The sequence below is a fragment of the Pseudonaja textilis genome, chromosome 2, assembly GCF_049901715.1.
Source record: "Pseudonaja textilis isolate UNSWEBS1 chromosome 2, rPseTex1.2, whole genome shotgun sequence".
Taxonomy (NCBI): Eukaryota; Metazoa; Chordata; class Lepidosauria; order Squamata; family Elapidae; genus Pseudonaja; species Pseudonaja textilis.
Genome location: NC_141991.1, coordinates 21,987,230 through 22,014,736, shown reverse-complemented (window position 1 = coordinate 22,014,736; position 27,507 = coordinate 21,987,230). Strand labels below are relative to the sequence as shown.

General features: G+C 41.4%; 1 protein-coding gene across 4 annotated transcripts in view; it reads right to left on the bottom strand.

Moving 5' to 3' along the window:
* Window positions 1–27,507, bottom strand: part of IL17RE (interleukin 17 receptor E) — a 42,532-nt gene that overhangs the window by 13,904 nt on the left and 1,121 nt on the right. The window contains exons 2-8 of one of the 4 annotated variants that reach the window (XM_026717938.2): window positions 21,712–21,727; window positions 16,412–16,567; window positions 12,915–13,015; window positions 5,872–5,995; window positions 4,348–4,496; window positions 2,232–2,300; window positions 1,523–1,589 (exon numbers count right to left, since the gene is read on the bottom strand). In XM_026717938.2, coding sequence (XP_026573723.1) covers window positions 1,523–1,589; window positions 2,232–2,300; window positions 4,348–4,496; window positions 5,872–5,995; window positions 12,915–13,015; window positions 16,412–16,567; window positions 21,712–21,727 — 682 coding nt within the window. Of the gene's footprint in view, window positions 1–1,522; window positions 1,590–2,231; window positions 2,301–4,347; window positions 4,497–5,871; window positions 5,996–12,914; window positions 13,016–16,411; window positions 16,580–21,711; window positions 21,728–27,507 lie in introns of all 4 variants that reach the window. The other 3 variants (XM_087923492.1, XM_087923493.1, XM_026717940.2) reach the window with 3 other exon arrangements.

Below are 27,507 nucleotides of genomic sequence, written 5' to 3'. Positions count from 1 at the left end.
ATATCCCATGAATTCTCTTAGGTTTAAAGAGAGCAGCTAAGCTGCCACATGTATAATAGCTACCATTTTGTTAAATATAAACTGGCTGGGTTCACAAATCTCAGAAAGTCTAAAACAAATAAACTATGTTAAGGCTGATGTTTGAACCTAGCCAATGGCAACCAACTAATCATTGATTAACCAACTACTTCTGCAAACATTTGCTGAGCACGATTTGGAAATAATTGTTTTGAACACCACAACTCTCTGTCTTTTGATTAGTGAATCAATCAAGTACCTGCCCCTTTTAGCAGAACAAAAAGGGACATTTTCAGACCTTGACAAAGACCATTTGCAGTACAGACAATATATGTATTCATTATGCAAGCCAGAGATTCAGTATGACCATAACAGAAATGAAGAAGTATTGATTGATTCAGTTTGCCAATGATCAGGCAATGATTTGGCAGAGTTTAGTTTTATCTGTTACGTATAGTAAAAAAAAAATTATGTGTTTCTGGTTTGTGCTCGTGTACGTATGTGTGTGTGTGTGTGTGTGTGTGTGCTTCCTGGACAAATGAAGTCACCCTCTCAACCCTAAGAAGAAGAAAAAATGAAGTTCTGAAATTATTGATAATTATTGAAATTATCATGTTTTCTTGGCAATAATTTCAGAACTTCATTTTTTTTTTTCTTCTTAGGGTTGAGAGGGTGACTTCATTAAGACGGCATTAGGCAAGAATAGAACTTACAGTTTCCTGGCTTTTGTGCCTAGTGTCTTAAACTATTATTCTAAACTATTTCTTTATGTAGAAATTAGCTAATGAATATTTTATGGCAATGAGATAAACAATGTCTGAGCAACAAGGTCCTGGTAAAAAGGTGAGGTTAATAAAAACACAAAACAAAAACCTGTTCTCCATATTGATCATTACTATTATCTTCCTGGTTACATTACAAACTAGTTTCCTGCTATTGCATCAGTCTGTTTCTTGCCTCCAAATTAACTAACAGACTTCCTGAACAGAGAGGAAAAAACGGCAGGGCTCTAAGGACTCCTGAAGTATGGGCATGAACTATGAACGATAATCCACATATACCCACCATTGAAAAGAGACAGTAAAAAAGCTAAGAAGGAAACAAAAAATACTATCTTCAAAAGCCAACATGCAGATAAGCAGGGATTAACACCAGACAAAAATCAAGCAGACAAACAACCAAGCAGAAAATAAAATCCTGATCAAGGAACTATCAAGGACAAAATCACACCTCCATCAACAATGGCAGAGTAACCTATTGTATATAATCAAGGAGCAAATCCCACACTCCCTAGCACGGTTGATGTTACCTAGTTGGGTAATGAAATGCCTACAAGCAAACAACCAAGCTCAACCAAGCACCAAGAATTCTGTGGTATGGGCATCCTATAGTTGCCATTTGTGAGCCACTGACTTTCCCCATAACCTATGAAATCCCAATTCCCGATCAACCAATTAATAAACAAAACAACACTATCATCCATCTTGCCTAAAGCAGAACTCACAGGCTTTTGGCTGATCCTGGAAAGGACACACTTTCTTGCGGAAGCTGTCTTTGTGGTTATGTGATGCCTGCAGAAAAAGAAGCTAAGTCAGAAAGATACTAATTGATTGCATCCCATCCCAATGGTTGATCTCAGGTGGGGCCAAGGATGGAAACTGGCAAGAGCCCCTCCAAAAATATCTTGCCGCCTTCTGTATAGATCAAGGGTCTGCAACCTTACAGTCAAAGAGCCATTTGGACCTGTTTCCCACAGAAAAGAAAACCCTGGAAGTCAATAATTTAACAGCCGGTGTGACTGTGTGGGCATGGCCAACTCAATGTCACTTACTCTCACCCAGTCACCTCCTGCTCTGGAACATGGAACAAGTTTCCATTCCTTGCCATCACCCTGACCTTCTCAGGCCAGGTGAAGAGTGATGTGGAGGGGAGTGAGGGCCCAGCCAGTGGTAGGATCAGCCGTCAGGGAGCCACAGCAGAGGGCTGAAAGAGCCGCATGTGGCTCCAGAGCTGCAGGTTGCAGACCCTTGGTACAGGTCATCAGAGGCATTTATGTTTAGGCATTCTATATTTTAGTTGTACGGTACACAGAATCACTTTTTTGGTGAAATTCCATGAATAAATCAATCAATTAAAATATACAAAGGAAATTTCTCCAAATTTTGCACTGTCCCACTTCAAAAATCCTCACTCTCGAGATGTCTCACACACACCTCTATGCACAGACAAGGAAGAAGAAACTCGTAGTACAGCACCGCGGGTCGATGTTTGGAAACCAGTACCTGGGAGGTAAAGAGAAAACAACCCATTAAAAAAAAACAAATAAGCAAAACTCAACTATGTGTGTTACTAGAGCCACCAAATAAGAGCCAATAATTGAGCATTAAAAAAAATAATAAACGTGCCTCCAAACAAATCCAGAGTTCCAGAATTCATTTACACCACCACATCTAAACTATTACAGATGGTCCTTGACTTACAATCATAATTGAACCCAAAATTTCTGCTGCCAAATGACACAGTGGTTAAGTGAATTTTGCCTCATTTTACAACCTTACTTGCCAGTTATTAAGTGAATCACTGCAGTTGTTCAGTTAGTAGCACATTTTGGTAAGCAGATCTGGCTTTCCAATTTACTTTGCATATATTTTCATAGATTTTCATGAGTACAGGTACGTAGGTCTAGGTGTGTTCGGGTCTCTTCCCGTGTAAGATTAAGAGTATCTTGGCGACGTTTCGGTGTGGTCCCACTCGCCATCCTCAGGCTGGTGCTTCCGGCTTCGTGCCAGTGCAAGCTCTCTGAGAGACGGCAGCTCCGATCACACTGCTTGCACTGTCACGAAGCCGAAAGCACCAGCCTGAGGATGGCGAGTGGGACCTCGCTGAAACGTCGCCAAGATACTCTTAATCTTACACGGGAAAAGACCCGAACACACCTAGACCTACATATCTGTACTCATGAAAATTTTACGAAAACAAATATATATATATGTTTTCTGAGGTTCTCGCGGGTATTAGTATGTGGATCTTTGGTTATTCGGGTTTTCTCCCGCGTAAGATTGGAAGTATCTAGGCAACATTTCGATGAAGTCTCATTCATCATCTTCAGGCTTGTGTCTTCAGCTCTGTGCTTCTCAGAGTGATATATGTTTTCTTAAGTTTTCACGGGTACTTACATGTATGGCATTCAGCTTTGTTCGGGTATTTTCCCACGGCATTGTAGTTGTGCTTTTAAAGTTGTAGCAATGTTTCGGCAGAATCTCATCTGCCATCATCAGGCTTCTGTATAGTGTTCGTCTGTGAGTCAGACCTTCACAGCTGTTTCTGCTGAAATGTTGCTACAACTTTAAAAGCACAACTATAATGATGTGGGAAAATACCCGAACAAAGCTGAATGCCATACATGGAAGTATCCGAGAAAAAATATATATATATATATATATATATATATATATATATATATATATATATATATATATATATATATATATATATATATATATATAAAAAATAAAAAAAAATAAATATGACTGTGGGGACATTGCAACGGTCATGTGAAAAATGGTCGTAAGTCACTTTTTTCAGGGCCACTGTAACTTCAGGAAGTCATCAAAGAATGATTGTAAGTCGAGGACTACCTGTAATACAATTTAAGGGTTTAATAGTTTAATAATTTCTTTCTAAGCATTTGTGAGGGGGGGAAAAAACAGGGAGGAAACTAGCCATCAATTAGCCATCCCTACATGGTGCAGTGAGAAAAAGCTTGGAGGGCAAGGAAGGGAAGGGAACATCCTAAGGTGCCCTTTCTGCGTTCCTGATGCCAAAGCGGAAAAGTTTGTTCCCCATAAGTCTTCCAACATTTAGTTCTGCCAACATTTGTTTGCTTTCCGCAATGTTCCTGGCCTTAGTTTCTCTGTCGCGCTCTGGGCTGGAGCTTGCCAAATGAGCCAGGGTGCCCCTCCCACTCCTTACCCCCTGATGTCTTCACCGCACCATCGGCCGTCCTTTCGCGCATCCCGCTGGGGTGGGGTTAGGGTATATAGGTATGCTGAGGAGATGGATGCCCTAGTGCTGACTTTAAACGGAATCACTGCTTCTTGGACTTGCTGGTATTGTAGCACAGAGTAAAGATACTACCGGAAGACTGTTTGGTCTGTATTTATTTCATCCATTCTATTGTTTACCAGCCTTGCTAAGAGTAGCTGAGATTCTCTTTGTTCTCACTCCCTGCACACAGACAGACAGACAGTCACACACACACACACACACACACACACACCATCCATGGGTGTTTTCCACATTTGACTTTTCGCCCCTTTATGGACCCACCTGCTGATGGAAAGACTGGTGCAGTTCTGTGCATTCCATCGCCAGCTGATGACAGAGGCGAGCAGTGATGGCCTTGGGAGCAGACACCTCAATCGCCCGGGAAGCTGGTACCCATTTATACTGGAACTCAGGTCCTGAAAGTGGGAAAACTGGGTAGAAAAGTAAATATCATCATATGACAATTTCCTTTATAGCCGGAGTATCAAATTCAGGGCCCGCGGCCTGCGATGTGGTCGGATCCAGCCCATGGGGCCGTCCCGGAAAATGTAAGGGGCCAGCCCGATCTACTCAATGCGAAGAGGAAACATCAGGCCAGCATGGCTTCCACCCAGTCTACCCAATGTGAAGAGGAAACATGCCAGCAGTTTGGGGAAGGGTGTCAAGCTGGCCACACCCACCCACCGGCAATGCCCAGTGAGTGGCATCAAGCTGGCCACATTTGCCCACGCCCCCCCCAGGGCATGATTTCATGGCAATCGCTGTACAGCTAGTCCTCGACTTACAACTGACCCCCAAATTTCCAATGCCAAGCAAAGAAGTTGTTTAGTGAATCTTACGATCGTTTCGGCAAAGTTGTCAAATAAATCAGTGCAGTTGTTATGTGAACCACACGGTCATTAAACAAATCTGGTTTCCTCCACCCTTCATTGAGTTTGCTTGTCAGAAGCCAGCTGGGAAGGTTACAAAGGGTGACCACATGTCCTCAGGACAGAGGAACCGTTTGAAATACAGGCCAGTTGCCAAGCGCCTAAATTTTGATCATGTGACCATGGGGATGCTGCAACAGTCGTAAGTGTGGAAAAAAACAGTCCTAAGCCACTTTTTTCAACACCGTGGTAATTTTGAACAGTCACTAAATGAATGGTTGTAAGTCGAGACTACCTGTGTTTTGTTATTGGCTCACACCAGAACGAGCTCAAAGATGGCTAGAACTGGGGTTTTCCCTCTTATCCCAGTTTAAAACCTTCCAATGATCTCCTGACCATTTATCTTCTTTCCTTAATAAATATTCAGCAACTCTCTAGGCCAGTGATGGCAAACCTTTTTGTTGTGGTGTTCTGAAAGCACGCTTGGGCCTGTTTTTCGGCCTTCAAAGGCTGCAGAGGCTTCCCTTGGGCCCTTGGGAGGGCGAAAACAGCCTCCCCCAGGCTCCAGAGGCCCTCCGGAGACTGAAAACAGGCACTTCTGGTATTTCCGGAAGGCCCATTTTTTTGGCCTCCCGAGGCTGCAGAGGCTTCCCTTGAGCCTCTGGGAGTGCAAAAACTGCCTCAAATGGGCCGAAAGTCAGCTGGGAGGCATGCGTATGCGCAATGCAGGTAAGTCTGGCTAGGGCTCGTGTGCCCGCACAAATGGCTCTGCATACCACCTGTGGCACACGTGCCACAGGTTCGCCATCACGGCTCTAGGCAGAGGTTTTTGATGTCCAGCAGAAGTACTTTTGGGGTTTCTCTAAATATATATTTGAAGATCCTTTGACATGAGGTGATGCAAGCATGGTGTATGTGCCCAGTAAAGGTGTCTTACCTGGTTGGTTATTAGTGACTGTATAGCTCTGGCTGAGGTTTAGCTTCCTGGGAGGAATGGTCTTCACTGAGACATGTACCTGCTCGCCACTGGCCACCTGGAAGCCGTCAAACTGCATCTGCCACTGGGAAAACAATGCTGGGGTCAGAAATGTTCCTTTCATTATTCCCAACATGTAAATGGTGATAGATCTTCTTCCCAAGCCTCCAAGGTAGGGCAGACAAGGAAACCAAAGTCATGCACACCCATACTACCTGTATTATAAGCATACAGTCACATAATTGTCCAAGTCTGAAGGTAGTCCCAAAGGTGCTTTTCTCCCAAGAGGCAACTAGATTTTCTGTTTTTGCTTTGAAGACGTTTCGCTTCACATCCAAAGAAGGTTCTTCAGCTTCTTGAACTAATGAAGCTTCTTGGATGAAAAGCGAAATGTCTTCAAAGAAAAACCAGAAAGTCCAGTTGCCCTTTGGAAAAAAAAGCACCTTTGGGACAACCATGACCTGGGATGACTGAGAATCTCCATAGACAAGTCCGAAGATACTTTTCTCCTCCACCACTTTTATCTTTGTCAGAACTAGCGATGGTTTTGTCTAAAATGCTTGTTCAAGTTACAGGTCTTGTCCAGACTCAATTTCATTTATCTGCCCATTGTCTCAGTCTCACTTGTTTTGACTTCTTCCTGTTTCTCCCTTTGCCCATTATTCCTTTTGCCCGTTACAGATCCTTGGCTTAATTCAAGAACTAGCACCGTTGGAATTCTCTATCTATTCATTGATTCACACTGATAAGATTTATATTCCGCTTTTTCTCCCGGAACTGAAGGAAGCATGTGCTCTTTGGAGTCGGATTGAGAGAGAGGACAAACCATTTGATAAGCTTTTGAGGGCTGAAGGTGGACTTCAGCCAATTCTCCTACAGCCTACGATGCAGCCACGCAATAGCCTAACTTCAGCTCAGTGATGACTCACGAATCGCTTTTAAAAAATAATGTGCTGATGATGCAGCCTTCTTCTCATCAGCCCTGTGAATCATCTGCAGCATGTATTTCCAGTGTCGGGATAACTGTCTGTCACCCCAGCCTTGTGAATCAGGTACCACTGATGATCCAAGAAGTGAACAGAGTCTAAATCAAAAGAGGAGAGTCCTCTTGCTATACCAGGCATGTACCTGATCCATTTGGTGGGAAGGGGCTTCTCAGTTAAATAGGAAAGGACAACATATCCTTTAATAGGACTCAGTCATAAGAGAAGAGAAGAGAAGAGAAGAGAAGAGTCGAGTCCTTGGAAGGGACCTTGGAGGTCTTCTAGTCCAACCCCCTGCTTAGGCAGAAAACCCTATACCATTTCAGGCAAATGGTTATCCAATCTTTTCTTTAAAACCTCCAGCGTTGGAGCATTCACAACTTCTGGAGGCAAATTGTTCCACTGATTAGAACAGAACAGAACAGAATTCTTTATTCGCCAAGTGTGATTGGACACACAAGAAATTTGTCTTGGTGCAAATGCTCTTAGTATACACAAAAGAAAAGTTACATTTGAATCTTCCATTGCTAGAAGTTATGAATGAAGTTATGTTAAAGAAGAAGATACCTAAATCATGGTCAGAAGCCTATATTACACTTATCCCAAAAGAGGAGGCCGATCCATTACAAATTAAGAACTATAGACCTATTTCTCTACTAAATGCAGATTATAAAATATTTGCTTCAATATTGACAGAAAGACTTAAAAAATATCTAAATAATTTTATTCATCCTGATCAAAATGGATTTCTGCCAGAGACAAATTAAAGATAATATGAGAGTAATCTTGGACACCTTGGAATACTACGAGGCACATCCTGAAAAACAAATGGCTCTGATATTTCTAGATGCACAGAAGGCATTGATAATGTGAATTGTCGATTCATGTTATTAGTGCAGATGGGCTTTGCTAGAAATTTTATTCAAGCAATAGAAGCTATATACTATAAGCAAACGGCAAAGGTAATGATAGAGGGAGAACTGACAGACTCTATCAATATAAGAAAAGGAACAAGACAAGGGTGCCCACTATCACCTTTGTTGTTTGTGTTAACTTTGGAAATGCTAAACAGAAATATTAGAGATGAAAAGAATATAAAAGGAATGAAAATCAAAAAGGAAGAATTCAAGCTGCAAACATTTGCAGATGATCTGGTTTTCATTTTAGAAGACCCTCTAGAAACAGCATCAAAATTGATAGAAAAAATAGAGACATATGGAAAGGTGGCTGGTTTGAAAATACATAAAGATAAGACAAAGATCTTGACAAAGAATATGCTATTAAGACAAAAGGAAGAACTGGCAGACCTATTGAAAATTCAGGTCAAGAATAAGATCGAATACTTGGGGATATATTTGACAGCAAGATGTAGTACACTAAAAGAGAATAATTATATCAAACTTAAACAGCAGATAGCGCTAGATCTGGCGAAATGGGAAAATTTACAACTGTCATTAATAGGGAGAATTTCAACAATCAAGATGAATATATTACCCAGAATTTTATATTTGTTTCAAACAATTCCAATTAGGCTTGGAAAAGATTACTTTGAAGATTTAAATAAAATTGTGTTGAAATATATATGGCAAGGTAAGAAAGCGAGAATAAAGTTAAAACTTTTGCAAGATGCTAGAATTAGAGGAGGATTTGGTTTGCCTAATTGGGAGTTGTATTATCAAGCTACAAATCTGATGTGGGTTAAATAATGGATAACACTAAGAAATGCTAGATTGTTGACATTAGAAGGACATGATTTGTTGTTGGGGTGGCATGCTTTTTTATGGTACAAAGGAACTAAAACACAGGGGTATTTTAGAAGACATTATATACGGGAGTGTCTGTGGTTAAACTGGGAGAAGATTAAAAGACAATGTTATTTGAAAATTCCAGTCTGGCTATCGACTATTGAAGCATTTTCTTATCCTATAATATACAAAAAGGAACAAACAGTTAGATATGGTGAAATATTGAATGAAAAGGGTGAACTCAAATCTATACAAAAACTAGAGGAACAAGGTATAAAGATGAATTGGTTTTCATATGCACAAATACATTCAAGGTATGATAAAGATTCTAAAATGGAAGGTTTCTATGATAAATTGACTGATTTAGATAAGATTTTGACAGGTACTGATGAAAAGGTGATTAAAAAATTGTATGGATATTTATTAGAAATTAAATTAGAAGAACAAGTTAAAGAAACTATGATTGCTTGGGGGAAGAATTTTGGATATGGTATTGATTTAGAGACATGGCAAAAATTGTGGTCTCAAAATTATAAAATGACAATGTCAACAACATATAAAGAAAATTTGTATAAGATGTTTTACAGGTAGCATTTTCCCCCAACAAGAATAGCAAGAATGTTCAAGAATAAATCCGAAAAATGTTGGAAATGTCATCAGACACCTGGCTCATATTACCATATGTGGTGGACTTGTGCGGATGCTAAAAAATACTGGACTAAAATCCATATGTGGTTGGAAAAAATGACAAAAAAACATATAGACTTAAAACCAGAGATATTTTTATTGGGAATTTTACCTGAAATATATAGTAAAGACTTGAAATATCTGATTGTAAATGTATTAACAGCGGCTAGGATTGTATTTGCTAAAAACTGGAAAAATGAGAAAACACCATCACAGGAGGAAATCATTAAGAAAATATTGGAATGTGCTGAAATGAGTAGATTGACATTTGAAATTAAGAGAACAAGAGGATAAACAATTTAATAAAATTTGCGATCTATTCTATCAATGGTTAGACAATAAAATAGAGTAATGAAATATGCAGACTTTTAGAAAATAATAAATATATAAAGATGTACTTCTTTCTTATTATATCTACAAAATGATTTTAGGATAGATTTGGGATGATAATATGAACTGTTATAAAACAAACTAAGTAAATTATGATTATCTTGTAAAATATGAATGAATAAAAGTATAGTCAAATGATTGATTAATAATGATACTAAGGTATTTAATTTTTGATTGAAAATACGAGATTATATGCAATGTAATTGTAATTGAAGACTACGAAATGGAAGCACAAAACAATTTGTAAACCAAACGGCACACTGTATGTACATATATGGAAGATGGTTTGATGTTTTTATGTTTTGTTTTTTTATGTTTGTTTTTAAAAATCAATAAAAACTTTAAAAAAATAAAAAAAATAAAAAAAGAAAGGTTACATTTGATTAATTGTTCTAACTGTGAGGAAATTTCTCCTCAGTTCTAGGTTGCTTCTCTCCTTGATTAGTTTTCCCCCATTGCTTCTTGTCCTGCCCTCAGGTGTTTTGGAGAATAGCTTGACTCCCTCTTCTTTGTGGCAGCCCCTGAGACGTTGGAACACTATCTAACACTATCATGTCATCCCTAGTCCTTCTTTTCATTAAACTAGACAAACCCAATTCCAGCAACCGTTTTTCGTATGTTTTAGCCTCCAGTCCCCTAATCATCTTTGTTGCTCTTCTCCGTACTCTTCCTAGAGTCTCAACATCTTTTTTACATCGTGGTGACCAAAACTGGATGCAGTATTCCAAGTATGGCCTTACCAAAGGCTTTATAAAGTGGTATTAACACTTCATGTGATCCCTTCACGTGGATTGCACCTCATCACCGGTGATCTACAGGTTTATAAAGATCCAGTCGAGAAGAGATTACAAGAGACAGAAATTCTACACCTATGATTTTCCCTGGATGGAACGGAGCACTTAACTCAGTGAATATCTGCCTGTAATTCGACTTGTATTGATACAGATAGTCCTCAACTTATGACCACAATTGACCCTCAAACTTCTGTTCTTTAAAATGGTACAGTGTCTCCTGATTTAGCAGGGGTTGGACCTCCAGGTCCCTTTCCAACTCCATTATTCTGTTATTATTATGACAGTCGTTAAGTGAGTTTTGTCCCATTTTACAACGTTTCTTGCCACGGTTCTTAAGTGAATCGCTGTAGTTGTTGAGTTACTAACAACTAACAACTAGCTGAGTTGTTAAGTAAAGCTGGCTTCCCTGTTGACTTTGCTTGTCGGGTCGCAAAAGGTGACCACATTACCCTGAAACACTGCAACCGTCATAAATATGAGTCAGTTGCCAAGCATCCGAATTTTGATCATGTGACCATGGGGATGCTGAAATGGCCATAAATGTGAAAAATGGTCATTAATGGCTTTTTCCAGTGCCATTGTAACGTCAAATGGTCACTGAACAAAACGTTGCAAGTCAAGAATTACCTGTACATGTGCCATCCTTGGGGTCTAGATTCTATCTATCTATCTATCTATCTATCTATCTATCTATCTATCTATCTATCTATCTATCCATCTATCTATCTATTTATTTTATATTGCCACCTATTCACACATGGCAGCTTACAAGGACATAAAACCACCATATAAAAGAAATAAAAATAATTAAAAAGAAAATAAAATAACCCCTCAACCCTAGTCCGGCAACAACACACATTCAAAGCCCCCATTTAATGGGCTCCCTCCCACTCTGGGTTCCCCTGGCCTGCTGGCAGAACCACTTCTTCAGGGCCTTCCGAAACAGTGTTGGTGTGATGACCCAAAAGTCACAAAAAAAAGTCAGAAAAATAGAAGAAAGTCCCTTTAATGCCTCCAACTTGGCCCCAATGTCCAATTATCTTCGACTGGATAGCAAACTCTTAAAGAAAGCAGTTTATGGAGGGAGTAAATGCAGTCTGCACCCAAAGTAAGGTTAATTCAAAATAAAAAACCCAACACACCACACTGAAGGAATTACTACGGCAGGCAAGGATGATTAATTGCAGACTTCTATACCAGATAACGCAGCAACCACAGTTGGGAAGAAACCAAAACACAGAAAAGCTCCGACAAGAATGCATGCTTTGCTTCCAGCAACTTTGCCATGCGCAGTTTGTCCTTTTAACCAGTCCTCCTAGCTGCAGCCCATGAAGGGGATCAGGGCCCCTTCCTCCCCCATAGACCACATTTCTCCCTTATCCGCTCCTTCCTGTGTGCCCTAGGATGAAGAGGGGATGGGCCTGGAATGCCCATCCGGCCTGTGCCCTTCCCCAGTTTCCTCCACAACCACTGGAGCCACACTCCCACTCCTTGTCAGCTGTTCCATCTCTCCTTTGGAGCCAGACTCCAACAGGGGTATGACAGTTAGAGTGGAGGCCAGGGGTGGGCTGCTGGGGGTTCACAGGGGTTCAGGAGAGCCCCTAGCTAAGATTCTGTGCAGTTCAGAGAACTCCCAAATCCCACTCCTAGCTGGCCCCGCCCACCATGCCCCTCACAAGAGTCCCCACATGACCCATTTTGGATGCAGGTAAGTGTAGAGCACGTGCAGAGGCTCAGGGAGGGAAAAAAAACGGGCCTCCTGGAAGTTCAGGAAAGCTGGAAATGGGCCCATTTCCGGCTTCCAGAGAGCCTCCAGAGCCCAGGGAGGCTGTTTTCACCCTCCCGGAGGCTGTTTTCACCCTCTGGAGCCCGGGGATGACAAAAACGCCACCCCCCACCATGGTGTAGGAGGCCAGCTAGGCCACCATGGCCGTGTAGAGAACGCTTTGCTAAAATTTTTGAAGCCCACCCCTGGTGGGAGCCAGCCTAATATCTGGGGGGGGAATGATGTTCCAGAGAGAGGGGACCACCACAGAGAAGGCCTTTCTTCTGAGTTCCGCCAGATATATCTCCTTAGGCAGTGGTGGGATTCAAATTTATTTTTACTTCCGGTTCTGTGGGCCTGGCTTGGTGAGCGTGGCAGGGGAAGGGTACTGTAAAATCTCCAGCCAGAGGTGGTATTTGCCAGTTCTCCAAACTACTCAAAATTTCCACTACTGGTTCTCCAGAACTGGTCAGAACCTGCTGAATACCACCTCTGTCCTTAGGGGATGGGACGCCCAACAGTCCTTGCTTCCCTGCTCTAGTGAGTCGGATAGATGTGACCAGCAAGAGATGGTTCCCTCAGATAATCCGGTCCCAAGTTGGGTCAATTTAGAACTTATGCTTTTCTGCTCTTAGGTTACCTTAGCTGTAGTATTGTTCTGAGGCGCCTGTGTTTTCAAGACCCGAAGCTTGTAACGGTTATAACTTGGAACGAGAAAATCCAGTTCGAAGCCTTCAATACCTAAAGTGAAAACAAACAAGAAGGGAAGATCTTATATCACCTAACTTTCTCAAACAGAGTGACGTCCATGTGCTTCATATTTATTTTGCATGATTTATGTACTTATTGGATTTATGGGTAGTCCTCGACTTACAACCACAATTGAGCCCAGCGTTTCTGTGGTTAGAGAGAGAGACATCTTAAGTGAGTTTTGCCCCGTTTTACGACCTTTCTTGCCCCAGTTGTTCAGTGAATCCCTGCGGTTGATAAGTTAGTAACCCTGTTAAGTGAATGTTAAGTGAATCGGGCTTCCCCATTGACTTTGCTTGTCAAAAGGTGACCCCATGACCCCAGGGTACAGCAACGGTTGTAAGTATAAACCAGTTGCCAAGCGTCTGAATTTTGAACACGGGGATGCTACGAAGGTTGTAAAGCGTGAAAAAAACGGTCCAAAGTCAGTTTTTTCCGGTGCCGTTGTAACATTGGATGGTGACGAAATGAACCGTTGTAAGTTGAGGACTACCTGTACTACCCATTGCAGTTGACCATAAGGCGGCATTTTAAAAACTCACCCACAATAACAAAATAACATTCACGTAGCTATAAAATCATAAAACCAAACATGAAACAAAATACTCCTAAGCATCATGTAGGGGCCAGCTTCCATTCAAGCAGGGGGTGTGAGGCTAGGCCAAAGCCACCTTTGCTTAAAAGTGGGGGAGGCCTGTAAGCAGCACGGACCAAAGCCAGGGAAAGTTCCTCAGGGAAAGGAACCAAGTCCTTAAGGGAACAAAAGTTGGCCTCTCCCCAAGACTCCCCAACAAAGAAGTTGGGCCTGCATGGGAAGCCCCTCCCCAGCAACTCTGGGGTAAAAAGAGGCCCTGAGGCCTGCCCAGCCTGTGACGCATTTTTGGATCCCAGACTTGGCAGTTTCCGTCCCTCTGGCTAGTGCCTGGAAGCCTAGTAGTGGATGTTAGGTAAGTGTGTGTGTGTGTGTGTGTAAAAAAGCAAAAATACCTGTGTTTCCCTGAAAATAAGACCCAGTCTTATTTTCTTTGGGGCCCCAAAATAAGCACTAGGACTTATTTTCGGGGGATGTGGTGGCTGCTTACCTTCGGAGCATCGCAGCCAGGCCTCCCACACTGCAACACTGTCACACTTTCTTTTGTGGCTGCTTGCAACTGCTTGCAGCCAGATGCCACATGGGTTGTCACACCGGTGCCGCCGCTCATGGCAGGAGGTCGTGTGGCTTATTGTGCCAGTGCTGCCACTTGGCGCAATATGCCATGTGGCGTCCAGCCGCGAACGGCCACAAACACCTTCAGAAGTCAGGCAGCAGGGCATGGGAGGACTGGCTGTAGCAGTCCTGAGGTAAGCAGGTGCGGGGCACGTGGGACAGCTCTACCTGTCCATCCCCACCATAGTTTGGTTTTTACATGTGCCCCTCGCCCCACCTCGTACAACCAGGTGGTGGGACAGATTGGGTGGAGCTGAACTCGGGCTTATTTTGGGGGTGGGGCTTATATTAGGTGCAGGTGTGAAAATTGGGCTAGGGCTTGTTTTTGAGGTCGGTTGTATTTTCAGGGAAACACAGTATATCAGTAAAAGTTTGTTGTTTTTTTAAATTCACTGGGACTCTGTGTATTTTAAAGAACTGTTTGTGCCTCAGTGTTTAGTTGATTTGGGATTGATTGAGTATGGCAATTTTCCAGGCCTGTGCTGAACCTGAACGCACACTTGTGTAACAGAGGCTGCTCCCAAAAATAGGCGCTCCGTTTACAAATTCTGCACATTTACATCGAGGAAATGTGGCACAACCAAGTCAGATGGGTTGATTTCTGTTGGAAAGAGGTGGTTCAATTCCATCATCAATGGAATTACAGATAGTCCTCGACTTACAAACCATTTCTTTACTGACCATTTGAACTTACAACGGCACTGTAAAAGGTGACTTATGTCAATTAACCACCTTCCTAGCTGGATTCCAACAAGCAATGTTAATTGGGGAAGCTGGATTTGCTGAATAACCTTGTAATTCCCCTAACAATGGACAGAAGAAAAAGTCGTAAAACTGGGAGTGATACATTTCACACAACTGTCTTGATCAGCATTGGAAATTCTGTTCCCAATTGTGGTTACAAGTTGAGGACTACTTACACGGTTATGGGTTTATGACATCCCTTTAACTTAACATTGGGAAAATAGTGCTGAGCTGTTTAAAGGTGGGGCCCTTTTTTGTCCACATGACAAAATTTATTTACTTATTTATTAAATTTATATGCTCCCAATAAAGTGACTCTGATCTGTATGATCACTGACATCAGACTGGGAAACTGCTTCCTGTATTTCTATGTCACAATTCTTTTCAGCATTACTGAAATCAGAAAAGGGTCATTCTTTTCAACAGCTTTGCTTAATTTTCTAGCTCAGTGGGAAGAATGGGTGGAGTCCTCCAAATTCCTTACATGTATATGGAAGACATCCAAACCTCTTCCTTTCTATCTTCCCAGAGAGCACTCGAGTCCCGGGATGATTGCTGGGACAGGGCGAGATCAGAATGTGAGTTGCATCAGGGAAGTATGATTGTGGTGTGGTTTACTGTTGCTTGTTTTATATTGTTTTGTCAGTTGTAAGCTACCCAGAGTTGGTTTTAAGGTGGGCAGCTACACAGATGTTTCAAGTAAATACTGTAATATTAAATTAAATAAATAAATCTCTCTCTCTATAAAAGCGAAATACCACTCATGCATCATCACAAAATCTCGAAAACCGTAAAGCTTACAAACTTGAAAATTTGGCACGTATGTTCCTCTTGGCTTCTAGGTGCTCAGTAAGAAAGGATTTTTCGAAATGACCATCTAAGCATTAGTACTTTGTATATTATTATTAACACGCTCTGATGCTAAGTTCTACTCCCCCTCCCCACCTGAAAAGAAATCTGTTCCAAATGCAAAACACAAGCAGAGGAGTTTCATTTTCAGTTTAGTTTCACAGCACCAAGCAGCTTTAATACAGAAGAGTTGAGTTAAGCCACGCCCAGACTCCTTGCTGTCTCCTTGTTCACACAGCAAACTCTGTTTCAGTTTCCAAACAGCTCTCAACTCTCTCTCACACTGACAGGACGCTAGCCAGATGAATACTGATGGATGCTGGTAGGCAGAGGCAGATTTTTTTCCCCTTATTTTCCTCCCCCAAAACTAAGCCCGACCGCCTAGTTTTGTAGTGAAGCAAGGTATCGAGCTAGTAAAATAATGTATTCGAGCCATTTCCTTAGAAAGGCGTTTCCGTTTCCAACCTGACTATAACACTCCAAATGTTATACCAAGATTCCCACAATTATTGCACCCTCAACAACCTGGACTGTTCTTCAGCAATCTCGTCCCCAACTTCCACACTTCCACCTGGGCCCCATCATACCTGTAGAGTTCAAAGCCACATAGACCTGCAGACAGGTTTGCTTTTCATGCTTGCAACACTGAACTGTGCTTAGGAGAAGGGCTGGCAATAGCTGAGACGGGCTTTCTTGCAGCTTGTGCTGGCATTGGGAACAGGGGCTGAGTCGATCTCCGTTTCCTGTGGAAGAGAGTAAAAAGTGGGTAAAAAAGTGAAAAGCAGAGACAAATCCATTTTTTCTAATGTCAAGGGTAGAGAGATAAATAGGGAGAGAGGAAATCAGGGGAGTCACAGAAAAGAAGCAGATGGGCCAGGATAGGGTTGTTCACAGGGATCCAAAAAAATTCAAGATGGTGGCCGCAACCATGCAAACAACCCGTGTAAAAAAAGTTGGAGGATCATATGGTTACAACCCTCATATTCCCTTTTTCAAGCTTTTTCTTTGTAGACATTCATGATCCACAATTAAAAAAATGAACTCAAATCATATTAAAAATACAACTCCTTCAAATCATACTTAAATCTTAGTGACTCTATAATATTATTTTAGCAAGAGTATGAAAGTGGTTGGCTATTGCTAACTTCCAGGCAGATTTTTTGTTGGTTGGTTGGTTTCTTCCCAGTCTAACCTACTGGTGAAATGTTGCTTGATGGTCTCCTATCCAGGTCCTAAATTGATCCGGTGTTGCTTAGCTCCAGATCAGGTCAAGCAGGTATAGTGCTAGTACAGCAAATGTGTGCCATCGCTCCTCTCTTTCATATTACTTAACTATTGCAGTTTAGCAATGGCAGTTTTGGAAAAGCTCTGGAGACAAACCCAAAGGTTTCAGGGTCATATATGACTTAAGTCAGTACCTTCAAATGCAGAGCAAAGAGCAGCAAATCAGGTCCTTAATAAATTATAAAAGGATGCAAATTTGTACAGCAGTATTAACCTTGGCCACATTAAGTTGTGGGGACTTCAACACCCAGAATTCCTCAGCCAGAATGTTGAGAAACAATGAATTAAAGCAAAGGTCTTCCAACTTGGCAAGTGGACTTCAACTCCCAGAATTCCTGAGCTAACATGACTTGGGGAAGAATTCTGGGAGTTGAAGTCCACAAGTCTTAAAGCTGTCCAGTTTGAAGATTGCCTGAATTAAAGCATCAAGTTAAAAAGTGGGAGATGTGAGTTCTAGTCTTGCATTACACACAAAGTCAGCTGGGTGACTTTGGGCCAGTCCCTTTCTCCCAGCCCTAGGAAGAAGGCAGCAAGGGAAATCTTGACCAGAAAACCACAGGTACCGCCCCAGGCAACCAACAGAAATGAAAAACTGACTCAAAGGCATACACACACACTTAAAAAAAATCCCACTGAGCTTCCTAGGCGGGAAAAAACCCCAGATACTTTAAAGCTATAATTAATAACTGTGTAGTAGAGAGGCCTGAACCCCAACCCCTGATCTTGAGGCCACGCTGGGCCTCAATTCAAATTTTAAACTGTTATCTTCTTTGCTTACTGTGTGTCTCAGTCTTTGTATTTATGACAGGATTCATTTATGATTTTGCCATCCGGAGATATTTGTTGAGTTAAGCAGCCACACAAATGGAATAATGAAATAAATAAATATGCAAGCAGGCAAATTGAACTGCAAACAAGTTCTAGGGCAAAGTTTACATTAATTTCCACGCAACCTTTCTCCCTGAAGGTGTATAAGGAAACAAAGGTGTAAGACATCAAAGTGCAAGGCGTACGTCTCTATAAAAGGAGAACAGATAAGAAGAACCTTCCAGTAAACTCCCAGCAAAAATCCACACGTTTACCTACTCCCTGGTAATTTGACCATAAAGGCCTGACCCGTTTGAATGCTCTTGGTGACACATATGCTTGGTTTATAATCAACTTACGCTTGATTACGGTTTGTTTGATTTTGTCTTCACCTGATGTGCAAACTTAGCCATTATCTTCCTTTTCTTGTAATCCTCAAATAAATAAATACATTCACAGATTGGATAAGGAAGCTTGTTTGGATACTTAACTGGCATTATAGGGTCTATACAATAGCCGATTGTTATATCTATTTACAGTGGCTACTAGCACATGCTCCAAAGGAACGAGGACAGGAGTAAAACAGAGCAGGAATTCTGTAATATTAGCACTTAACATAGAAAAGAACAAGTCATCCATTATATTAAGAGCATAGGTTTCTCCAGTGATTCTCCAGAGTAGCGGTCTCCAACCGGTGGGCCGCAGCCCACTGGTGGGCCGTGAGAAAATTTTGGTGGCCGTGAGAGAAATCTCACCCCCAGAGCACCCCCCCCCCAAAGCCATTAATCTAAGTTGCACAGAAACACAAGGCTGCGCCGCCTACATGGCCTGTGGGAACTCACCCCGCCCCACTCACTCCTTACCCAGTAAACTTGCCTGCTAAATTGCTATTTTTCCTTTTTCCGACCATCATCTGTTCTGCTGTGCTGGGAGATTTAGATTAGCTAGGAAGCAGGAAATCATTGGATTTCTTGCTTTCTGGCTAGTCTTTAGGTCTTCGGTTCTGCTTTTAAGTACAGCCGAACCTCCTTTAGGACTGAAGGTTTGCTTGCAAGCAAATTCAGTGCAGACTCACGGCAAGCAAATTTGACAGACTGAGCTAGCCGATGGCAGATAAATAGACCACTGAATGATTCTGTGAGCAACTCAATCTGCCTGCTTTGCCTGATTTGGGGTAAAAGTTGCTCTTTTTAAATAAAAAATTCAATATTTACATGCATGGTGTGTTGTGAGTTAAATTTGTGAGTTTGCTTGCAAGCAAATTTTATGTGACAGAGCTAGCCAATGGCAGATAGATAGATTTCTGAATGAATATGTGATTCTGTGAGCAATTTAATCTGCCTGCCTGCTTTGCCTGATTTTGGGTAAAAGTTGCTCTTTTTTAATAAAAAAATCAATATTTATATAAATATTTATAATATTTAGATGCAAACCATGTCCAGCCAGTCACATGACCACCAAGCTACACCCACAAATTAGGCCACACCCACAGAACCAGTTAGTGGTCCCTGGGATCTAAAATTATGAGTTTGGTGGTCCCTGAGGTCCAAAAGGTTGGCGACTCCTGCTCCAGAGCAACCAGCACACTTGATTGACTCCATTCTCACAGTGCTAAAGCAGGATGTTTTAAAGAAAAATAATTTGTTTTGGTTCACGCAGAATAATAAACCAATAATTAGTGGGTTTGCACCAGTGGTGGGATTCAAATATTGTTGCCAGTGGTTCGGTGGGTGTGGCTTGGTGGGTGCACTTTGCGCAGGCACAGAGGCGTTCTAACTTGCCTCCTGCAAGCCTGCATGATCCTGGTCACTTCAGCAGCTGCCATGCGGCACTATTCTGTGCCGCGCAAAGCAGCTGCACTTCAAACTCAGCAGATAAAAGTGAGTATGGGAGCCTAGGCGGGCAGGTGGGCCCAACAGCAGAGCAGTGGAGAGAACCATTCGGTCTTCGCTGCTCATCGCTCCTACCAGCTTGCCAGAACTGGTTGAATACCACCATTGGTTTGCACAGCATGCTAAGTGGTGAAAAAAAAAACCAAACTTCTTACAGATAAGCAATCCTTGACTTACGACCACAATTGGGACTGTTTAGCGACTGTTCAGAGTTGCAATGGTGCTGAAAAAAGGAAGGTATCACCCGTCCTTCTGCTTTCAACCATCACAGCATCTCTGATCAAACTTTGGGCCCTTGGCCACCGGCATGGAATGCATGAAGGGTGCAGTATCCAGGGTCCACCTGATCACCATTTGCAACCTTCTCGTTTGACTTCCAACAAGCAAAATCGACGGAGGAAGCTGGGTTCACTTAATAAACACATGTTTACTTAATGTCTGTGATGATTTCCTTAATAACCACAGCAAAAACGGTCAGAAAACTAGACTCTTAACCACTGCCTTGCTTAGCAATGGAAATTCCAATTCGAATTATGGTTGTAAATCGAGGACTACCTTCCAAGTGAATGTGCTGCTCCTGCGTCTGATGGTGGTGACGATGATGTTGATGGCACTGGTCTATTTCACCTCTCCCCTATTTCTCTAGCCTATGACAGAGAGTAGCAACTGTCTACAGGTAGTCCTCGATTTACAACAGTCTACTTAGTGACCGTTCAAAGATAAAACGTCACTGAAAAAAGTGACTTATGACCACTTTTCACACTTACAACAATTGCAGCATTTCCATGGTCACATGATAAAAGTTCGGCCACTGACTCATATTTATGATAGTTGCCTTGATCCCCTTTTGCGACTTTCCGACAGGCAAAGTCAACGAGGAAGCCAGATTACTAATTTACCAATTTCAATGATTCACTTAACAACTCTGGCAATAAAATCGTAAAGTGGGGCAAAACTCACTTAACAAATGTTTGGCTTAGCAACAACAATTTTGGGCTCAATTATGGTTGTAAGTTGAGGACTACCTGTGTGAAACAATACAGAGAGAGAACTGACTTTGAAATTTCTCACTGCATTGTTTTATAGACACCGCCACTCCCTCAAAGGATCTTGGCTTTAAAAAGCACCTACATAGCACTCAAAAGCACTTGAAGAAGTTCCAGTCAGTCATTACCTGGGCTACACACTGGGAGTCCGGGGTCTGATCTCCCCAGCAGCCTAAGCCAAGGTGACCACCGAGGGTCATACTTACTATTTAGTGTGGGGGAAGCATGTCCAGAGTAGCCACAAGTGACAAACTAGAGCCAAGCAAATCCCAGTCCCTACAGACATCATCTGAACTTCTCAGCAGCAAGAGAAGATGGAATATATAACTTTCAAATTTAGCTGGGTAGCTGGGAATGAACATTAAGGTAATATAATAATGATTTTTTTTAAAAAAATTAAAAAGTCAACAGGGTATCTTCATGCCATGGGTAAGAGGATATCCTACAATAGCACTAAAATAAAAAAAAAAGCTATTCAAAATCCATGAGGGCAAATTTAACAGTTTTTGTGGTGGTGCACCACTGCTTTCAAGTCACAACACCTTGCAATCAATCAAATCTGCATTTATCTACCAATAAAGGGAAGCATTTGTAGCTCAAAGTTGAAATGAGCGGTCCTTGGTGCTTTCTGAGCTTGGTTGTTTTCTTGCAGACATTTCATTACCCAACTAGGTAACATCATCAGTGCTGGTCAAGATAGTCAATCAGATGTGAGCACCAAGGACCAACCTCAGCCCAATTGAATGCAGTGAGATCTCCAGTCCTTCCCCCTCATTCAGATCCCAATTGTTATCTCCATCCCCCTAGGCTCAAATTCAACATAGAGTTAAGTTCCATAAAAAAGGTTAATTTTCTTACCATTAATACTGCAATCCTGCAAAACAAAAAAGAAAGGTAGAGTTAGAGGGGAAAAGTTAAATCAAAGGCCTCTCTTTATAAAGCAGAACATTCACAGAACAGTAAATAAGCTGTCTGAGGCCTCTTCAGGAGGCCTTGAGTGTATTGAGTGTGTATCATGTGGACTGCTGAAATATTTACTGGCTTTTGACCAACCCTTGCTGAGTCCTGAGGTGATAAGAGATAAAGGAACAACTTCTTCACACAATAGGAAAGGAACACACAAAAGGAATACAATTTGGGGACTTTCATCACCACAAAGATACCACAGCTGCTGATCTTGAAGGCCATCTACACTCTTGAAGGTCATCGACATGGCTATGTAAAATCTGCCAGTTGAGAAATGGATGCAACTCCATGGTATCAAAACACAATTGCTGACATAACCTTCATGGGAGTTTCCATTCGGTTGGGAAGCGCCTCACCAAGGACGCTTCTTAAATTCTTTTGAAAGATGCTAAAATTCCCAGGACTTGAGCAAAACCTACCGTGTTTCTCACAAAATAAGGCCGGGCCTTATTTTTTTTTGACCCCCGAAAAAAACAGCAAGGCCGTCTTTTCGGGGCTGACTTGATTTCCTCCCCCACCTAGAGCGGCCCATACGCACATACCTCGCCGCGAGGCCGTTTCTATCAGACGATGAAAGCTCCCCGAAGGCAGAGTCCCCAGCCGCTTCAGGGTGTGCCGTGGCTGCCCGTGTCCCCTCGTCTTTAGGCAGTCTCTTTCAGGCGATGGAAGCTCCCCAAGTGTAGTCACTAGCCACTTCGATCGGCTGGTAGAAGCAGCCTCGGGGTGAACGCACACACACACTCCCCTCACCGCGAGGCCACTTCTACTGGCCAATCAAAGTGGCTGGTGACTGCACTTGGGGAGCTTCCATCGCCCAAGACTGCCTAAAGGCGAGGGGACATGGTCAGCCACAGCACGCCCTGAAGCGGCTGGGGACTCTGCCTTCGGGGAGCTTTCGGTCGGCCGATAGAAGTGGCCTCGCGGCGAGGGGAGTGTGTGTGTGCGCGCTCGCCACGAGGCCGCTTCTACTGGCTGATCGAAATGACTGGTGACTGCACTTGGGGAGCTTCCATCGCCCGAAAGAGACTGCCTAAAGGCGAGGGGACACGGTCAGCCACGCCACGTCCTGAAGTGGCTGGGAACTCTGCCTTCGGGGACCTTCTATCGGCTATCGGGGTATTCTAGCCTAGGCTACCTGCAGGACACTCCTAAAGGCAAGTTTTCTCCCCATCCCCCCCACCCTTCCCCTCCCATTTCTCTTCACTTCGTGTAGTTCTAACGAACGATGTGAGAAATGGCGGGGAAACACATGGTTTAAATAGGCCTAAATTTGGGGGGGTGGGGCTTAATTTCACCTCATGCCTAGAAATCATGATGGTCCTTCCTATTGGTGGAGGCCATATTGTTGGAGAAATATGGTAATTTTTCTAAGGGATTGAGGAAAATACTGCAGCTGCCCACATCCCCATGTAATCACGTTACTTCATTTACCAAACCCTGCAGTGACTTTAATACAGCCTAGTCAAAAACCACCAGATGATCCTGTCTCCCCCCACCTACACGATCCTCTATTAGTCATTTGCAATCTAAGACAAAATAGAGATCAGGGATAGGAAAGTTAGCTTTCTTTCGATATGTCTATTTGTACTTGTTGACAGATGATTCTTATCGCAGGAGACTGGCAATTCAGAAGCCGGCTTTTGCTCTCGTTTCTCAGTGTGGGGAGATTTGGCTTGATGTATTTACTGTGCCCACAGATGTGGTTTTTCTGTTCCTGCATGAGGGCAACCTCTACTCTAACCAAGTGGATGCATAGAGAGAGGCACACCTTCAATTGTGTAACACTTTGCCAGTAACAAATCACTGAAAAACATTTGAGCGGTGTGTGTTTTTACTACAGCAACGTTACTCAATCAGTTCTGGGTACAAAGGGAAAGCTGAAATTTTAAAGCTGGGATAGACAACCATACACTTTCCAATTATAAAAATCTTAATTAGGAGGCAAAGCTTTAGTGACAGAAAACTGACTGAATTCAATTGATTTTTTTTTTCCCTTTAGTTTTTACAAAACCCTATTCAGTTCCACCAAACATAGTCTGAAGAAAAAAAAACTGTTTTCTTTTGGGAGTTTATTTCCATCATCCCCAGATAGCTTACCCAAAGCAAGGGAATGTGGGAGATGTAGTCCCCCCCAAAATCTGGAAGGCCCCAATTATAGGGCAACAAATACAGACTTCAGTAGACTTCACTTACTACCACAATGAAGCCCAAAATTTATGTTGCTGAAACATTTGCTAAGTGAGTTTTGTTCCATTTTACAACCTTGCTTGACACAGTTGCTAAGTGAATCATTGCAGTTTTTAAGTCAATATCACTATTATTAAGTGAATCTGGCTTCGCTATTGACTTTGCTTGTCAGAAGGTCACAAAAGCTGATCACATGACCGCTGAACACTACAACTGTCATGAACACATGCCAGTTGTTATGCATCCAAATTTTGATCACGTGACCAAGGAGATACTGTAAATGTCATAAATGTGAAAAATGGTCATGTCACTTTTTTCAGTGCCTGGTGTAACTTTGAACAAAATGAACTTTTGAAAGTCAAGGACAACCTGTACTTACTATGAAGAATAAATAACTTGCAGCAGTTGGTCAAGTTTTGTTTAAAATTGTCTCTGAGAGTTTGCAACAGACTAAGAAATAAAAAACAAGCTTATTTCATCAACAATGGTAAAGCCTTTGGTTTCCTCCTTCCCCCAATACTGCATCCCTAGCAGTCAATCATCATGATTTTCCTCTTCCCTTCTCATCATTATTTCCTTTTATGTCATGTCATTTTTAGTGTAAAAATGATGGCAACAATTATGATGATTGATGCATATAACCCCTTGGGAGCTTTTTCAACTGAAGAGGAAAGGGGTGTAAAAATACTTGATAATTATTTTTGTTAATAAATAAATGAAAGCTACTAGATGACACTGGTTTTCTTGGCGTGGAAAATAAGGTGAAGGAAAAAGTTTCTTCTGCTAAGGGTCTGGGTGTGGTATTAATGTTTAGGGCACAAATATTTGGCTGGAAGACAAAATATCAGGAGGAAAACATGGAAACCAGGCCCCTGTGTAAAACTGTAAGAAAAGAGAACAGAGGTAATGCTGAGAATTTACCCTACATTAATACCTAATTTAGCTCAAATGAGTACAAATTCACTATTATTACATTATGTTAATCCATTTTCGGTAGCAATGCCTACATGAAAATAAATCCAAAGACTTTGAAGCTCTAAACCTGTTAAGGGTGGGTATGATATTATATAAACAAGTAAAGTAGTGAATGGGCAGAAAGGCAACAGTTTGTTTCTCTTTGCTACAGAAAGTGCCAATTTTCTGTCATATTATCACCTGTCATATTTTAGTCACAAAGTGATTAAGAGCTTTGCAAAGGAGGACAAAATACTAAACTTCTAGGTGAGATAATAAACAGAATAAACAGCCTTAATGGGGTAAAAGTGTGTAGCTGTCAAGGAGGAAGAGGAGGAGAAGGAGAAGGAGAAAGAGGAGGAGAGGGAGGGAGGGGGAGGAGGAAAAGGAGGAGGAAGAGAAGGAATAGAAGAAAAAAGAGGAGGAAAAAAAGGAGGAGGAGAAAAAGAAGACAGGTAGAATATAAAGTTATCCCCCCTCCCCAAAGGGAATTGTATTTTGGGAAGAAAAACAACTATTAACATTTCTTTGCGCAACACAGAAAAACCATCCAAAGGAAAGGTTTTCCCACAATCCTGAGAACAACAGCTGCATCCTTTAACTTATCTGCAAACTGAACAGAAGGATACTAGAAAGAAATTACTTCTGTTAATAAATGTACTATTCACAGGTTAGAAGTTATCTGCTTCAGTTGATGCAGGAGGTGATACCTTTCTTAAGCCAGTGGCAGTTTAGCTCTCTACTCCAGTGCAAGCCCATCATGAAGTTCTAACAGTTTGGAAGACTGTCCCTCCATTATTTCCTTCACCTTCTCTATGTTCTTCTCTGCTCTTCAATGAAACTTTATAAATCGTACAAAATCCTAGTTAACTTTATTACAGGCTCTGAAGGTGATAAAGTTAGGAGAACAGGCTTCTCACTTCCCATTAATCAATTCCAGTTACCTATTTCTTTTAAGACTTATTCTTTTCAGATGTCTCTTCCTTCCTCCCTTTTTTTTCCTTTTTGAATTTCTGCATCCTTTGATGCACCTTAACCACGGTGTGTATTGCCAATCCCTGTCAGTTTCTCCAGTGTTGAGAGTTGGAAAATGAAAAGGAAGTGGGTGTTTGCACATGTATGTACGTGCAAGAACTTATACTCTCTCACACCCACATTATGAGAACTTTATTTGAACAAAAAATCCTCTTATCTTTGTTGAATACATAAATTAGCCCTAAGGGTCTTGGATTTGACAATGTAGCATATAGCTCTTGGAAATTTGCTATTTGCAAATTACAATCTGGATATTAAGATTGTATCATCTGATCTGACTGCCCATCAAAGGCATGGGACTAGATGCAGGGATTAGAGAGATATTTGTTTACTTAATTTTGCCATTTTTTAAAACCAATCTGGAAGTCAAAGCTAAATTGTCATTCAAAATTCAAAATATTTTGGAGTGGAATACTGTAATGTTGTTCATCGTGTTCTTAAACACATTCACTAATTATTATTATTAAGGAAAGACCTGTGCATTAAAATGTGTGTGTGTGTGTGTGAAAATAATGTACAAAAGGCATTACAAAAGGAATTATTTGCAAAACTCTGAACTTGTAGTAAAACTCAAAGACATGCCCATTAAAATACATGCATATTCTAATACTAATTCTATAAACAGTCCAGTTCAAGGAAATCAACTTTACAGATTTGCCAAAGAAGAGAGGTGGGAATAAACCCCAAATGGACAAATTTTTTGATTGCTGCTGGGCTGCACATCTTTCATGAAATGTTCAGAGAAATACAAGCATCTTTAGGAACAAATGAATACATCACTTTGGTGACATAACATGCACACCTTTTATAGAATAGAATAGAATAGAATAGAATAGAATAGAATAGAATAGAATAGAACAGAATTCTTTATTGGCCATGTGTGATTGGACACACAAGGAATTTGTCTTTGGTGCATATGCTCTCAGTGTACATAAGAAAAAAAAATAAAAATACATTCATCAAGAATCATAAGATACAACACTTAGTGATAATCATAGCTTACTATTAAGCAATCAAATCATATTAGGAAACAAATAAAACAATATGAATTGTAAAGATACAAGCAACATAGTTATAGTCATAAGTAGGAAGAGATAGGTTATAGGAAGGATGAGAATAATAATAGTAATAGTCTTTCTAAGTAGTATGACAGTGTTGTGGGAATTAATTGTTTAGCAGGGTGATGGCATTCAGGAAAAAACTGTCCTTGTATCTAGTTGACAAGCATTTGAAATTATCCAAAACTCTGTGATGTTTAAAAATTCTTTAACTGCCTCTGTTGCAGAATAACATACTTTTAAATCTTTGGGTATTTCTACATAGACATCTATTCTACCATTCACAACGGAGACTTTTAAATGTTATTTATTCATTCTTTTTGACTGTAAGCCAGTGGGTTTTTTTTTCCTTTCAAATGCCAGAAATCCCATACCATGACTCCTTCCCCATTTTCTCTACTCTCTTTCCAATACTCTGTCAATTTTGTTTGGACTGTTTGAGGAATTATCAACA